Raw genomic sequence first — 17552 nt, 5'->3', positions numbered from 1 at the left:
AAAGTAAAGAAATTCTAATATTCAGAATAAGGTAGAGGCCTGTAGTAAAGTGGAAAGTGTTCTGAGAAGAAGATCTGGGGGAGTCCTCACTTTTATTTAACGGTTAGTGATCCTTACCAAGGTCGTCTAGTGACCAATGTTTTTATTGTGGTGATGCTTATTGGATATAGGGTGCCCAATCTCAAGCTAGTAGAGCTTAATAAGTATAATCCTACCCTTCCTATAGATTTTGTGGTCAGCACCACCTTGATCATTGCGAGAAAGGGAGGAACCAATGTTTTATGTGTGGCCAAATCAGATATATGTAGTAGGATTATCCTTCTAGAGTTGCTTCTGGGGCAAACAAGGTTCTTGTTGCCTCTTCATTAGCTCCTGCACCAAAAGGTACCATTTTTTGGCTCCAACACTGGTCAGAACCATCTTTATTCTCTCCCTACTCATCATGAATCTGAGGCTTCTCTGGATGTGGTTACTAGTATGTTGAAACTCCTTTCCTGTGATGTGTACTATTTACTTGATTTGGGGTCCACTCTTTCTTATGTGACCTTATTGTGGCTGTGCACTTTGGTTTTAGTCTTGAGTGTATATCGGACATTTTTTCTATTACTATCCTAGTAGGTAACTTTGTGGTTGCTATAAGAATCTATAAGAGTTGTGTGGTATCTGTGGGTGGTTAGGAGACTTTAGTGGATCTGTTTGAATTAGATATAGTTTAATTCGGTGTCATATTGGGAATGGATTTATTTCACTCGTGCTATGCTTCTCTAGACTATCTGACCTGTATGGCTATGTTTAAATGCCCTAATGAGGCAATTGTTGAATGGGAGGAAAGTTCCCTAGTTCCTAAGCGAAGGTTCATATCATATCTTACAGACCAAAAGTTGGCTTCCAATGATTGTCTATATTATTTGATCCGGGTTAAGGACTCTAACTCGAAGGGCCCTTTCTTACATTCTGTCCCTCTAGTAAATGAGTTTCCTGAAGTTTTCCCTGATGACCTACCTGGTATCTCTCCCAAGAGGGAAATAGATTTTGGTATTGATATTATTCCGGAAACTCGACCTATTTCTATTCCCCCATTTTGAATAGCTCTAGCTGAGTTGAAGGAACTCAAGGAACAGTCAAAACACCTCTTAAACAAGGGATACATCCATCCTAGTATATCCTCGTGGGGTACACCTATTATGTTCGTACGTAAGAAGGATGGTTCCCTTCGAATGCGCATTGATTATAGATAATTGAACAAGGTGACAATAAAGAATAAGTATCCACTTCCATGAATTGATGATCTTTTTTATCAGCTTTAGGGTGCCTAATTCTTCTCTAATATTGATCTTCAGTATGGGTGTCATCAGTTAAAGATTAGGGACAAGGATATCCCAAAAACTTCTTTCCACACCTGGTATTGGCATTTCGAGTTCATGTCTATGTATTTTGGGTTAACTAATGCCCTTGTGGCATTCATGGAACTGATGAATAAGGTCTTCCATCACTTTCTATATTCTTTCATTATTGTCTTCGTTGATGACATCTTAGTGTACTCTAAGAGTAAGAAGGATCATACCGATCACCTCCGCCTTGTGTTGCAGACCTTGAAAGATCAACAGTTGTATGCTAAGTTATCTAAATGTGAGTTTTGGTTGAATGGTGAGGGGATCATAGTGATCTCAAGAAAGTTATGGTAGTTAAGAAGTGTCCTAGACCCACGAATCCAGTCAATATTCAGAGCTTCTTGGGTTTAGCTGGTTATTATATGAGGTTCATGGAAAGCTTTTATTTTGTTGCTACTCTATTAACCAAGCAGAAATAGAAGAAGGTGAAGTTCTTATGGTCTGATGCTTGCGAGGGTAGCTTTGAGAAGCTGACAGATAAGTTGACTTCAGCTCCGGTCTTGACTATACCTGAAGGCATTGAGGGTTTTGTCATCTATTGTGATGCATCCTGAGTGGGACTTGTTGTGTACAAATGCAGCATAGCAAGGTGGTTTCTTATGCCTCTAGACAGTTAAAGGTTCATGAGAAGAACTATCTAACTCATGACTTGTGTTTTTTGGTTGTGGTGTTTGCATTAAAAATTTAGCATCACTATTTGTATGTGTTCACCCAGAAATATCTTAATGTCATGCAAAAAAGGTGGCTTGAGTTACTAAAAGACTGTGATATGAGTCTTCAGTACCACCCAGGTAAAGCTAACATGGTTGTTGATGCTCTTATTAAGTGTTCAATGGGTAGCTTGTCACATGTGTATAAGGATAAGTGGGAATTAGTGAAGGATATTCACTATTTGGCTAACCTTGGATTTTGTCCTTTATACTCTGAGGATGGTGGTATATTTGTGCAACAAGTGACACAATAATCTCTTGGTTCTGAAATAAAAAAGAAGTAGGTATTAGACCCTCTCTTAATAAAGATCAAGGCTGATGTGGGTAAGCAAAAGGTTATGGCCTTTGAGATTGGTGATGATGGTATCTTGAGGTACTAAGGGAGGTTGTATGCTCCCGATGTTGATGGGGTGCGGGGCAGGATCTTGACTGAGGCCTATGAATCGTGTGGTATATAGTTCATCCAAGCTCAATAGAGATGCATCATTATCTTAAGGATATGTATTCGTGAAATAACATGAAGTGGGATGTAGCCAACTTTATGGCTAATGTATGGTGTGTCAGCAAGTAAAGGTAGAGCACAGAAGGCCCGATGGGCTACTCCAAGAGATTGAACTGTCAGTGTGGAAATGGGAGATCATTAATATGGATTTCGTTATCAGCCTTCCATGATCGCAGAATTAGTGTGACTATATTTGGTTCATCATGGATAGGATGACTAAGTCTGCTCACTTCTTGCCAGTGAAGACTAATTATTCTGCTGAGGACTATGCAAAGTTGTTCCTTCAGAAGGTCGTAAAGTTGCATGGTGCTCCTATCTCAATTATTTCAGATCGTGGTACTCATCTCTCATCATATTTTTGTCACTCTTTTTAGCATGGTTTGGGGACTAAAGTTAGCCTTAGCACAGTATTTCTCCCATAGGCAGATGGGCAAGTGGAAAGAACCATTCAGACTTTAGAAGATATGTTACGACCTTGTGTAATCGCCTTTGGTGGTAGTTAGTTCGACCACTTGCCTCTCATTGAATTTGACTATAACAATAGTTACCTCTCTAGCATTGGTATGGCTCCGTTTAAGGATTTGATGGTAGAAGGCGTAGATCTTCTATTGGGTGGTTTGAGGTTAGTGAAGCAAAGATATTTGGCTCGAATTTGGTTCACAAAGCTATGGAGAAGGTGAAGGTGATTCGGGATAAGCTTAAGACCGCCCAAAGTCGCCAAAAGTCCTATGCGGACGTAAGGCGAAGGGACTTGGAATTTGCAGTTAGAGATTTGGTGTTCTTGAGGTGTCTCCCAAAAGGGAGTAATGTTGTTTGGGAAGAAGGGGAATCTTAGGCCCCAATATATTAGCCCATATGTGGTTTTGAGAATGGTTGGTAGCGTTGCATATGAATCTAATTTTCCATCTAGCATGAGTTTCATTCAACCGATATTCTATTTGTTTATATTTCAAAAATGTGTAGGTGATCCTTTGCTGTTTGTTCCCTTGGATAACACTAGTATTTCGAATTCTTTGTCCTATAAGGAGGTCCCGGTGAGGATCTTGGATCGGCAAGTTCATCGGTTGTAGATGAAGGACGTGGCATCAGTAAAGGAACCAAAAGTTTCAGAAAGCTATATAGCAAGCTAAAGAGGATATGAATTCCAAGTAACCATTCCTATTTCCCATTTCAAAAATTCATGCTTGAGGTATATATGTTGTTGACATCTTTGATTTCTGTCTTTGTTAAAAGTAGATTGAAAATTTTCTTGTTATTTTGTTTTCTATCTTGAGGGTAAGAGTAATGATGTTTGAGGTCTAATCATGCTAAAAATGCCTTTTCCCATCATTTAAGGATGAATGATCCTAAGAGTGGGAGACTAAAACACCTAGGATTTCGGTCCTTGAAAATTCCTTAAGCTTTGAGCTCACTATCCTTTTGACGACTCACCATACAAGTCATATGGTGTGGTTACCAGTCTAGGGACCCAAGTCATAAGAAGACTAGTGTGGAATTAACTAGGTTCTTCTCTATGTACGAGTGGCTCACTACAAGTTGTGAGTCTATGTTACGGGTGGTAAGGTTGAGTCGTACGTTGTCCAGTGTCTAATCCCTTTGGGTTATGTCTTAGATAAGACTAGACCATACGGTTCATATGGTCAGGTCATGAATGGGATCATGGAGTCGTGAGGCGGACAGCGTAGGAGTAGCCAACTTACTATCTTAGCAACGGCTCATGGGTACGAGGCGTATGTTGTGGCCACGAGTCAAGGGGTTAACTCATAACCATATGTGGCCTTTTTAGAACCTTTATTTGGGGGTAGTTCAGACATTTCTCATTTGAAACCCTTAAGACCCCACGTACCTAAAAAATATTTTTGGCATTCATTCTACACTTAACAAGATCAAAATATTCTCTTTACTCTCTCAAAATCCTCTTAAGAAAGATTGGCTAGGGTTCCTTCAAAATGGTCATTTCAGGGTTCAATAGTCAAATTCTCTCCGTGAACATTTGTAATTCAGGCATGTAACTCTTCCCTCATTGTTAGTTTACTAAAATTATGTGTTTAAATCATTGTTCATGAATCATTAATGGTAGTTTTGAAACCAAAGTTGAGGGGTTTGAATGCATATCATTGAATATTGTTTTCTATGGTTTAAATTGATAGTATGCATATTTTAATTATGATTTTGAACATGTGGGTGCATGCGAATGGTGATTTAATTGAGGGGTCATGGTTGAACCCCAAATTTGATGATTTTGGCTTTGTTAATGGCATGCCCTCAACCTATTTGTGAAATTGTTAATGAGAATGAAATTGTCACAAGTTGAATTGTGTTTTTCCACTAAGGCTTTGGCATAACCATGGTAATGATTGTTGAAGGACTTGTGTAAAGGCCTTGCTGGCCATAGATTGATTTAAATTATAACCTTGGGGTTTCGTTCGCTAAATGGGTCCGAGTCCTAAATGTTAAATTAACTTAATGTCCATGTTTGGACAATGCATTCGTGTCCCAAATGATGAAATTATTGTTATGGCATATTACACGCTTGCAAGTGGGGTTAGTATGACGATACCAATGAGGTGCTAATAATTACAATGGATTTAATAATTTTGATGCATGTTAAATATTTTAAATTAGGCTTAAGAGCGAAATGTGTAGCTGGGCCATGAAAGTACATGTCCAAAGGACTAACACTGGAAATTGCGCTAGCCATTATGGGTGTTTAGATGACCGTGAGGTTCGAGTTCCCCGTATTGAATATATGAATAGGATGTTTGAGTCATCCATATTGTATACATTGATGCTTAAGTCACCTTGACTATGCCGGGAGGTTTGAGTCCCTCGTAAAGGAATATACGAATATGGATATTTTCTGGTTCGTGCAACTACATCCAAGGTCCCTGCCAGATAGGGGAGAGTTGGGCCAATATAGCCCATGGGTGCCTTATTTTATGATTCTTATGTTACACAGACCAGGTTAAGGTTTTCGAAGTTCATGTTAAGCCTTGTTCCTTACCCCAGCATGTGGTATTATATATGTATACATATTTCGTATGATATTATGCATTGAATGTTGTATTGGTTTGAACTATTATTATGGTATTATTTTGTTCGTATATCCCTAATTTACATACTAGCTCTATAACTGCTAATCGCCTTCAGGAGTTGTATACCCATGCGATGCAGGGACTGGCCGTACTTTCACATCTCCTGCTCAGTGACTTAGATTCGGGATCAGCTAGTGATTAAGATTTAAGTGGTGAGCTTCCATCATTCGGAAGACCCCATATCATATAATGGTTTCCTCTTTTTGTTTTGACTATCTCCTTAGATTTTAGTTTTTGCTATTGTTGGGGGCATTCCTGACATTTCATTGACTTTTTGTTTTGTAGAGGCTTTGTCGGACAACTGTAGACTTGGATGGTTTGTCCAATTATTTTGGAGATAGATGATTTCCCGGTTATTGGTGGATGGTTTAGATATTTAATGAACTGTTATTAGTTTCTTTATGGGTTGCCTTGTAATATGTTTGTAATTTATCCGTCGTTGGAGGTATGTGTTCTGTTTGGTTAGGTGAAGGGGCTCATCTCTGGTCTTTGTTGGACTTTCCATAGCCCTGGTTCGGGTTGTGACAAAGGTGGTATCAGATCCTAAGCTCATGGTCGATTGGGTGTCCATAAAGTCATGTCAATTACAATCTCTTTTATGGGTGTGTAGCACGCTATACTTATAACGAAGGGGATATGAGACATTTAGGAATGTTTTACTTTCTTGTTGTCTTAATTTTAAGTTGTAGAGTCTAAGTCTTTGATCCTTCTAATTTTTGTTTGTTCGTCTTACAGATCATTCCTCCAAGAAGATTTGATAGCTGTGGAACTTCTTCAATCTCGTCTGAGGGAAATATGGATGGAACACGTCCAACTTCTGGGTTCCAAACCTGGTCAAGGGTCGCTGCATCTGACTATCCTCATGGAGTCCCACCCATCTATACTGATCCTACTCCTGAGGATGACACTCAGGCTCAGTCATCTCGATGGTAGGTTACTAATTTTGATTTTCGATGCTCCATTAACCTGTTGACCCATTTGGTGAAATCACAGTCACAACCGTTAGATTCTACTTGTACTGTTATGGGTTCGTCTGAGGCCACTAGAGTTTGCCAATTTATGAGGTTGCATCCTTTGATATTTATCGATACTAAGGTTGAGGAGGATCCTTAAAATTTCATTGACAAAATGGAGAAGATCTTTCGAGTTGTACATGCTTCAGTGGTTGAAGGTGTAGAGTTTTTTGCCTACCAACTAAAAAATATGGCATACCAGTGGTATAAAGAGTGGGATTAGTTGAGAGGAGAAGATGCTAGTTCTTTCTTGTAGGATGATTTTTCTAGTGCATTTCTGGACTTCTTTATTCCTCAGGAGTTGAGGGATTCGAAGGCGAATGAATTTGTTAACTTGAGACAAGGAAGAATTACAGTCAAGGAGTCTGCCCTGAAATTCCATCAGTTGTCTAGGTATGCTCCTGAGTTAGTATCTATCATTAGGGCTAGAATGTGGAAGTTTATTTTTGAGATGTCCTGAGACTTGATTCTGGAGAGTAAGGATGCCTTGTTAAGCAAGGATATCGATATTTCTCGACTTTTGGTTTATATGTAGTAGGTCAAAGAGGAGAAAAAGAAGCAAGCTGAGATTGGCGAGAGGCAAAGGAAGAAATTTTGATATTCAAAATAGGGTGGAAACCATCAGCAGAGTGGAAAGTGATCTAAGAAAAAAAGCTGGGGGGTCCTAATGCCTATTCGACGGCTAGTTCTCCTTACCCAAGGACGTCTGGTGACCGATGTTTTCAGGGTGGTGATGCTTTTAGGACATAGGGTGCCCAATCAATACCATCCTACTCTTCCTGTAGATTCTGTAGTCAGCACTATGAGGTCAGTGTGAGAAGTAGAGGAACCGGTGTCTTATGTGTGGTTAGATCAGAAATATACAGTGGGATTATCCCTCTTGACTTGTTTCTGGGGCAAACAGTTCTTATTACCTCTTCATCAGCTCTTACACCAAAGGGTACCACTTCTGGCTCCAACATTGGTCGGAACCGTCTTTATTCTCTCACTACTCTTTAGGAGTTTGAGGCGTCTCCGAATGGTGTTACTGGTATGTTGAAGTGGAAAATGTGCAGGTGATTTGGGATAGGCTAAAGATAGCCTAATATTGCCAAAAGTCCTATATGGACATAAGGCGAAGGGACTTAGAATTTTTTCTTGGAGATTGGGTGTTCTTAAAGTTGTCACCAATGAAGGGAGTAATGTGGTTTGGAAAGAAAGGGAAGATCAGTACCCAATATGTTGGCCCGTATATGCTTTTGAGTAGGGTTGGTAGCGTTGTATATGAATTGGATTTCCCCTCTAGCATGAGTTCCATTCACCTGGTATTCCATGTTTCCATGTTGAGAAAATGCATGGGTGATCCTTCGTTGGTTGTTCCCTTTGAGAACATTGGTATTTTGGATTCTTTGTCTTATGAAGAGGTCCCGCTGAGGATCTTGGATTACAAGTTCTTCGGCTGTGGACAAAGGACATTGCTTTAGTAAAGATTCTAGGGTGGAACCAGAAGTTTGAGGAAGCTTCTTGGGAAGCTGAAGAGGACATGAAGTCCAAGTATCCATTCCTATTTCCTATTCTTGAACTTCGTCCTTGAAGTATGTGTGTTCTTGACATATTTAATTTTTGTCTTTGTTAAAGGTAGATTGAAAATTTCCTTGGAATTTTTTTTCTCTCTTAAGGGTAAGAGTAATAATTTTTTAGGTCTAATCGTGCTATAAATGCCTTGTACCATCATTTAAGGAAGAATGGTCCTAAAGGGGGGAGACTAAAATGCCCTGGATTTTCATTCACTTTCGAATTTGTAGAGGCTTTGTTGGGCTACTGTGGACTTGGGTGGTTAGGTTGATTGTTTTGGTGACGAACGATTGTCTGGTTACCGGTGGATGGTATAGACACTTAATGAATTGTTATTAGTTTCTTTATGTGTTATTTTTTTATATGTTCAAAATCCATCCAACACTTGAGGTTATTGTGCTGGTTAGATTAAATGAAGGTGGTGATCACCGATCCACATAGGACTTGAGACACCTATCATGGCCAGGTCTTCGTTTAGGTCATGGCAATTATCTTTTGAAAAGAGTTGTACTTTGCACGTCATCATAATTTTGGCGCCGTTGCTGGGGAACACGATGTTGAATTGTGATTTGAGGTTGTTGCAGTTTACTGGTTTTTCTTTTTGTTTTTGTGCTTAGTTGGGCATACGCCGGTGTATGCATAGCACACGGAGTAGAGGAAATCCCTTACTCCTACTGAATCCAAATCCAGAGAAGATCCTACAAACACATAGTAGGATATCTGAGCAGTAAAAAGATGAACCTCCTGAAGGTGTTCGTGATGTTGTACCTCCCTCTCCTCCTGAAGGAGTACAAGATATTATTAATCGTCAGACTGGTGAGTTGTTAGCTTAAGCTGAAGCCGAGAGGAGGGCAACGGAAGAAGATCAGTAGGCAACTAGGGAGGTAGAGCTAGCTAAGTAGAGACAAGCAGCAGACCACTGAGCAGCACTCGGTGGGAATCAAAACAGAGCTAGAGGTGCCCTTGTTCAAGTAATCCCAGCATATCAGTATGTTCAGCCATATATAGATGATGAAGAAGATTTGGGATACGCTGATCTGGTAGATACGGAGCCATGGTTCTTTCTATTTTACCCCCCAGGCATCAAGTTTGACATCACGAGTGCAACGTCTAAGTTCTAAATCTAAAGAGTGTGTTTGTGGGTCTACCTACAGATGATGCCAACTTGTACCTTACCAATTTCATTGGGATCTACAGTTTGTATACAAATCTAGGGGTGAATCAGGAAGCAGTCAGACTGAGGATATTCCCCTTCTCACTTATAAGAGAAGCATCTGGAGGAGCTTTTATGAGACTACACTGGGAGGAAGCTTTAGAGATGTTAAATCAGATCTCGCTCACTAATCAAGGATGGAAAACTCAAGAGACTGAGAGGGGATCTGTGACTTATGCTATTGGTGTCTTCTGTGACCAGAAAGTAGCTGATGACATAATAGCGCAAGAGATTATGTTGCTAAGAACTGATCTAGGGGTACTAGCAAAGCAGCTTGCAACTGTGACTTTTGAGAATGTGAATGCAGTAGCAGCAGAGGGGTTAGCTTCCAAAGCTTATGAGTTAGAATTAAAAGAGGAAGCAAATTATCTGAATTGTCAGTTGGCGGGTTTCCGACCCCAAGGGCAAGGTTACCAAGGTCGTAACTACTATGACAGATATAGAGACCATAGCAAAGAGCAAGATTGTAACTTAAGGAAAAAGTATGACTATAGAGAGAAGTGAGATAGGTACATTCCACCTGGCAGACAAGATGCAGAATCATAAATGGAAGAGATATTGGCTAAGCTTGTGAGAGGTTAAGAAAATCAAGAGATCAGCCTTAAGGAGATTAAGGCCAATATTTAAGGATTGACCTAGGAGGTCGAGTCACATGCCACTGCTATCAAGCAGTGAGAGCACTAGTTTGGACAGTTATCACCAACTCTAAACCCAAGGTAGTCAGGTACCCTTCGCGCAACACTGTGCAAAATCTGAAAAGTGATGATCATGTACTTTCTATTACCCCAAGGAGTGGTATCACTACCATGGATCCCCCATGACCTGCTATAGAAAATATTGATGATGAGACACTTGATATTGAGTCTAAGAAGGTAACAGGTGATAAAGGTAAAGCTTCTGAAGACAAAGGTAAGGGTCCGATCTTTAAGCCAGAAAATAGACAAATTCCAAGACCACCCCCATCTTTTTCTCAAAGATTGAGGTAAAACAAAGAGGAAGCTAAGTTCAAGCGATTCATCGAGATGCTGAAAGAATTAAGCATGAACTTACCTTTTCTTGATGTGTTAAAAAAGATGCCTAAATATGCCAGGTTCATGAAATAATTGGTCACAAGGAATAAAGGAGTAAGAATTGAGGATATTGATGGTGTACACCACTGCAGCACGATCACAATTTGGTCTTTGGCATAGAAAAAGGGTGATCCTAGAGAACTCACTATACCATACACTATTGGATCATCCCAATTTTCCAAATCCTTGTATGATTTAAGGGCCAGTATTAATTTGATTCTGCTAGCCGTACTCAAGAAATTGGGATTGAACCCTCTAAAATCAACTTAGATGCAGTTGTTGATGGCTGAAGGCACAGTGAAAAAACCTGTGGAAATCTCTTTCGATGTGATTATGAAGGTGGATAACTTTATCTTTCCGACTGACTTTGTTATATTGAACTATGAGATTGACACCAAGATGCCCATTATATTAGGAAGATCGTTTATGACAAAAAGTAGAGCTATGGTTGACATTGAGATAGGTGAGATAAAATTCAGAGACAACGATGAGGAGGATACATTCAACATCTGAAATTCAATGAAGTAACCAATTGACATGAGGGTAGTGTTCATGATTTATTGTATTGATAACCCTGGAGGATAATCCTATGGGTATCTTGATAAATTCTGAATAGTAAAGATACTTGTGTTATGTCGTGGCGTTAAATCAAGTGCTTCATGGGAGGCAACTCATGGGCTTGTTATTGAAGTCTGAGTAACCAACACAACTATGTCATGTTGCAACGTTAAATCAAGTGTTAAGTAGGAGGCAACCCACTATTTTTAGTGTTCACATTTTTGTTGTTTTTTCTTTTTGTAGGTTTTTAGCTCTTGGGCATACCTGAAATATGGTAAAAAAATTCTACATTCATCGATTTTCAGGTAAGGGGATAGTGTAATCAACCCATCATGGTCACAAGTTCCACACGATAAGTTGAGTAATAAGTTGAAAAATTGGAATTTTGAGGATGAAAAATGTAAAGTTATGGACTTTGGCATCAAATTATATTTTTGGGACTTCAAACTTAGGCTGCGAGACCATAAGTAGATGGAAAAATATTTAACAGCTAAGTACGGATTGAAGGAAAGCGGGCCAAAATTTTTGGCCCAGTACTTGTGCCCTGCACCTCTAGCCGCAGGTGGCAGGTGCGGGTTGAAGCCGTGGCTAGGTCAACAAATGGGCCCATTTTTTTAATTCAAATTTTGGGCCCACCAACAGTTATATATGACCTAAAACAGCCCCCCACCTATATTTATACAACCTTAACGTCATTCTAACCCATTCAAATCCTTAAAACTTCACTTTTCTCTTTGAAAACTTTCATCTTAAAACACAAACTAACCCCACACTTAAGTAATGGATAAATTGACACTTACTTGAGATACCAACTTGTCCCAACACACTAAAAAAAGTTTCAACTTTGTTTTGCTTGACTTCTTCATTATTCACTTCTGGTTCTTCATAAAAGACGTAACTTTTTCGACTCCTAATGGTTATGTCTTGATCTATTTGTTGTTTAAACAAGGTGATATGGGTATTCCATTGAAAATACATATAGAATCTATCATACTTTTATCTTGGAGCCTTGAAGTAGCCTAAAATCATAATGTAGGGCCTTGTTTTAAAGAAAAATCTTAAGTTATTTCCCAACCAGAAGTTGAACTTGAATGAATAAAAGTAACACCACTAGTTGAGCAAGTTTGTTTACTTTGAAAGATATAATTTATGATAGGCGTGTGCACATTGGAATTGTTGGTATTTTAAATAGGTTATAGGGGTGTGAAAAATTAAGGGAAAATTCAAGCTTTTCAAATTTTTAGCTTTTCTTCAATAATTGTTATCCCTCACTTTTGTTAGAAACTAACAACTAGTTTTTCATGTTCATATGGCACCTAAAGCTATGAAGAAGAAAAAGGTCGGTACCTCAAAGAGATGGGTAGAGTCTTTCGAGCCTATCAATTCTGTGGAGTACTTGCGGCGGCGACATAGAGACACTACAGTAAAGGTGACTTACAGAGTCACGAAAAGATAGACACACCAGGCTGCTTAGATAGTTGCAGCCCATCCAAAGATGAATTCAGCAAGGATGTAAATGCCACACACTCCTACACCTGATGATAAGGAGGAGAAGGAAACAAATTTTGAGTCTACTCCACAAGTTGTTGCTCAGGACCCCCAATCAAAGAAGGGGTCCCAAGATTTATTTGAGGAGGTAGAGTTGGAGAAGCCATCAGCGGTTCCCCAGTTTAAAGAGTTTACCGCTACTCATGTATAATAAATATATTTACACTAGTCTTAGGAGGGAAATGATCAGGCTACCTACGATGCATCAGTGCAGCAGGCACAGAGTCTGGCTTCTGCACAGGCCTCAAATGCACCTCCATAGAAAAGACATCTAAGGTGGTATATGGATGGGATGCGGGAGATATTTACTATTGATAGTCATGTTTAGGAGATAGGAAGGCCTACAAGGTACATTTATGAGGAGCACGGGATTGACCTATTGGGTCTAGAATGAGTACCACAATTATGGGTGGTATTTGATAGATATCAGCTAGAGTGGATGATTAGGCCACTCGGTTCTTACATGTGCAGGAATTATCCATCATATCAAGCTACCATAGTCCTTCCTATGCACAGTGATCAAGGCCTGGTGAGATTTCCAAGGCAAACACAGCTTAAGCATACACTGGTTAAAGAGGTTAGAGTTGACATTTCAATAGAGACTATCTGTAGATTTATCTTCAGCCCAGATTACATCACCCCTGAATCTAAAGTTGAGTGATACCATGATCTTGGGTGTATTTATACACCAAAGTACCATAATTTACCCATTTTTTAGCTAGGTTTTAAGAACAAAGTTCTTGGATTCTTATGTTTTTATTCTACTTTTTATGTAAATGAGCTAAGCTATATGATTAGCACGATTTCAGGTGTAAAAGAGAAAGATAAAGGCATAAACGAACCATGGATTGTGGAAAGCATAGGACACAAGTAAAGGAGCATGTTGGATGCAATATGGCACCACAATCTATGACCCAAGGCTATTTACTCATATAAATTAAGTCTAGGGACTTGGAGGGTAACTAAAGATAAAAACTACTAAAAATGCCCAAGCTAATTTTGAAAATATCATTCTATAATTTTTGAAGAGAGAGGTGGCAGCTAATACACTCTGGACAGAGAGGTTTCATCTTGTAATCTTGTAACTACACAAAAACACCTTTTACGTTTGGTATGATTTGTATGACTTCTTTGATTTCCTTTTTATTCAAGAGTAGCTAAGCTTCTTAGTTAGGGTTATGGAATCCTTGTAACATACAATCTACACTATGGGTTTTTGAATTCATTATGCATTTGTTTCTTATATACTTTTCTCTTCTATTATCTTGAATTCTCATAGTTTTAAGCATAGAGAGTGTGCCATAAAATGCAACTTGCTCAGATAGAGAGGTTGTTGTTAGGAAAAGAGAGTAGTGACAAGCAAGTTGAGTTTTCAACCTCTAGCTCATAAGTTAATTCCTTCATTGGATTAACAACTTGGAGATTGGATATAATTATTGTAAATACTTTTGGGTCAAGAGAACTAAATTGAATCTTTCCTTGAAGGTTGAGAAATGATTGGATAGAAATTATAAATACGTTTCTCTATAAGTATTATGCATATATGAATTTATAAAATTCATATTTACTAAGTATAGAAACTACAAGGTGAACATAACCTTATCTTGCTATTTCTCTATAATCAAACACTACGAGACGTATTTCATTATTTTCAAACTGAAGCTATTAAACTTTTAATTTAACCAAACCCCCCATTTTTATTTTTTGAAAACAGGTGATTAAAAGTCAACTAATTTGTATATGACTTAACTAGCACCTTATTCCCTTGGGATTTGACCCCAACCTAATTAGGTTATATATTTGACAGTAACCGGTTACACTTTTATAAGAGAGTTGTAATTTGGGCGTATCAAATTTTGGCATCGTTGCCAAGGAATATGGTTGTCAATTAAGTATATGTGTGTTAACTGCCTCTTAGTCAAGTTTCCTAATTTTACTTTTACTTGTTGTTTTTATATATATAAGATATATATTGTGCATGTTACAAACCCAAAGATTAGGATGGCCATTACTACCTTTTAACCCAGACCTCACAGAATCGGGAGTATGACTGAACAACAAGATGTCGCAAGACTGGTCGCTTTGTTGAATGTATAAGTTAATCAATAGAATGTTGGATTACTAGGGCGTGTATCCAATATGGACTATGAGGATTTGGGTGATGACAAGTTGGTTGATCTTCTGAATAGGTGACATACTGAAAATATTATACCAGCAAATCAGTATCACCAAGCAAGAGGTAGAATGCACCAATAGGCTACAGTACAATTTAACCTAGATGATAAGGATAGTCTTGGTTTAGATGGAGCTAGAGCAATAGGAGCAGTCATTCCACCACCACTAGCTCTTGGGGTGAAATTTAATATCACCAGCACTATGATCCAGCAACTCAACTTGAAAGGACTCTTTGGTGGATTACCTGGTGATGATCCAAATCTGTATTTAGTGAATTTCATCAACATTTATAAGTCATTTGATAATCCTAAAGTGGGAAAGAATGTGATTCATCTAAGATTATTTCAACTATCTCTAATTGTAGAGAAAACTCTATGGCTGAATAAGTTGGCACCTGATTCTATAACAAACTAGAGGCAACTAAAAGGAGCTTTTATAGAATGGTTCTTTCCGCCTTCCAAGATGATACAATTGTGGGATGAGATCAGCAAATTTAGGAAACTAACTAATGAGGCCTTACAGAAATCATGGTTGAGGTTCAAAAAGAAACTGATGCAGTGTCCAAACCATAAGCTAACTGATGAGCATCTGATTGAGATGTTGTATAGGGCTTTGAATTCAATGGCAAAGCATATCTTAGATAATGTTGTGGGGGGAGCTTTCATAGATCTTACTTTTACTGAGGCTGCGAAGAATTTAGAGAAATGACTAAGATAAGTAGAGCTTGGCATACTAGGGATTCTGAGGTAGCAATCAATACTTATTCTAGTGTGATGTCAGTTGAACAATGAAGAAGAGAAGAAGAACATGACCAAGATATAGATCATTTGAAGACACAAATAGATTTCCTCACAAAGAACAATGTAAACAAGGTTAAAGTTGTGGGGTCACATAGTAGTGGAGCTGAATCTTATTCTAAGGATTAGGCAAATTATTTGAATAACCAGAGGGAACTAGTTCTGGAAAGATATCGATGGAGGATATGATGGCCAAATTGTTAAAAAATAGAGTGAACAGATGCTGGAGTTAGGGAAATAAAGGGTGACTTGTTGATGATAAGTCAATTAGTTGACTCACATTCCTCATCTATTAAGTTGCTAGAGCAGCAGGTGAATTAGTTATCAATGGCATTTAACCCAATAAAAAGTGAGACTCTACCAAGTGACACAGTCCAGAACCCTATAAATGAAAGTTTGTGTATTAGTATTACCACTAGGAATGGTAAGGATTACCTGATCCATATCTGGGAGAACCTTCTCAAATTGATGAAGTAAAGATAGAAGAAGAGGTGCATGATTAATATTCTGAGGTTTTTGAGAAGCTGAAAATTATAGAAAAGAAAAGTGTAGAGTTGGAAAAATTATCTGAGTTAAAGCAGGTTGACGATGAGAGCAGAGTAGAGAAAAAGAGGTAGAGACTACTCCAACAAGAATACCAAAGTTACCACCTCTATTTCTACATAGACTGAAGAAGAAGAAGATAAGGGTAAGTTTAGTAAATTCATGGATATGCTGAAGTAGTTGACGGTGAATGTGCCTTTAGTTGAGGCATTAGAGAAAATGTCAGAATACACTAAATTGATGAAGGACCTCATGATAAATAAAAGAAGATTCAGCTATGATCCTGGGGATAACCTTCATCATTATAGCACTATTGCTACTAGATCACTAGTGCAGAAAAAAACTGATCCGGGAGCATTTACTGTTCCTTATACTATCAGAGCATTTAACTTTGCAAAAGATCTTTGTGATCTTGGAGCAAGCATCAACCTGATTCCTTTTGTGGTCTTTAAATATTTAGTTTTAGGATATCCTATGCCTACTAATATATGGTTTCTGATGGCAGATAGGTCAATGAAGAAATCGGTAGAAATTCTGTATGATGTACTTGTGAATGTAGATAGCTTCATATTTTTGGTAGATTTTAGAATTCTTGATTGTGAAGTGGATTTTGAAGTAACTATAATCTTAGGTAGGCTATTTTTATCGACTAGAAGAGTACTAATTGATTTGGATTTTAATGAGCTAAAATTTAGGCTCAATGATGAAGAAGTCAGCTTTGATATATGCCAATCTATGAGGCCACAGAAGGAAATGAGTGTTGTTCCATTCATTGATGTTTTATATGATGATGATATGGAGGTATCAATTGAGGAAATGTTTGTTGTGGAGACTTTAGCTATAGTTTAGATAAATTTTGATAGTGAGGGAATTGAAAAATATGATAAGAATATTTGTTCTTTGACTGGAATGGGATCGTATTCATTACCCCCAAAAAGTAGATTTGGACTTAAAGAATCATCCAACACCACTAGCCAAGCCTTCTATTGAAGAACCACCTGTGTTGGAACTGAAAGAGTTGCCAAGCCCTCTGTGGTATGTGTTTCTAGGTGATGGAAACACTTTACCAGTTATCATTGCAGCAAATTGGTAAAGCATAAGTTAAGGCTCTTATTTCTATATTGAGGTATTACAATAAAGCCATTGATGGACTATTACTGTCATCATTGGCATTCTTCTTGATATGTGTACATATAATATCCAGTTGAAAGAAAAATGCACGCCTACGATTGAACATCAACGCAGGTTGAATCCACCAATGCAAGAAGTAGTAAAGAAAGAGATATTAAAGTGGCTTGATACTGGGGTTGCTTACCCAATCTCTGACAATAAGTGGGTAAGCCCTGTGCAGTGTGTGCCTAAGAAAAAAGGCATGATGGTTGT

The 17552-nt window shown here is 38.4% G+C and overlaps 1 protein-coding gene across 1 annotated transcript; it reads left to right on the top strand.

Moving 5' to 3' along the window:
• Nucleotides 1-16388: 16388 nt before the first annotated feature.
• Nucleotides 16389-17018, top strand: LOC124885805. Its single transcript, XM_047394050.1, has one exon. The coding sequence runs from the start codon at nucleotides 16389-16391 to the stop codon at nucleotides 17016-17018; it is 630 nt and encodes a 209-aa protein (XP_047250006.1).
• The last annotated feature ends 534 nt before the right edge of the window (nucleotides 17019-17552 follow it).

Source organism: Capsicum annuum, chromosome 7 (assembly GCF_002878395.1).
Source record: "Capsicum annuum cultivar UCD-10X-F1 chromosome 7, UCD10Xv1.1, whole genome shotgun sequence".
Lineage (NCBI taxonomy): Eukaryota > Viridiplantae > Streptophyta > Magnoliopsida > Solanales > Solanaceae > Capsicum > Capsicum annuum.
Note: the sequence above shows the minus strand (reverse complement) of the source record. Positions and strands in the feature narration are given on the sequence as shown.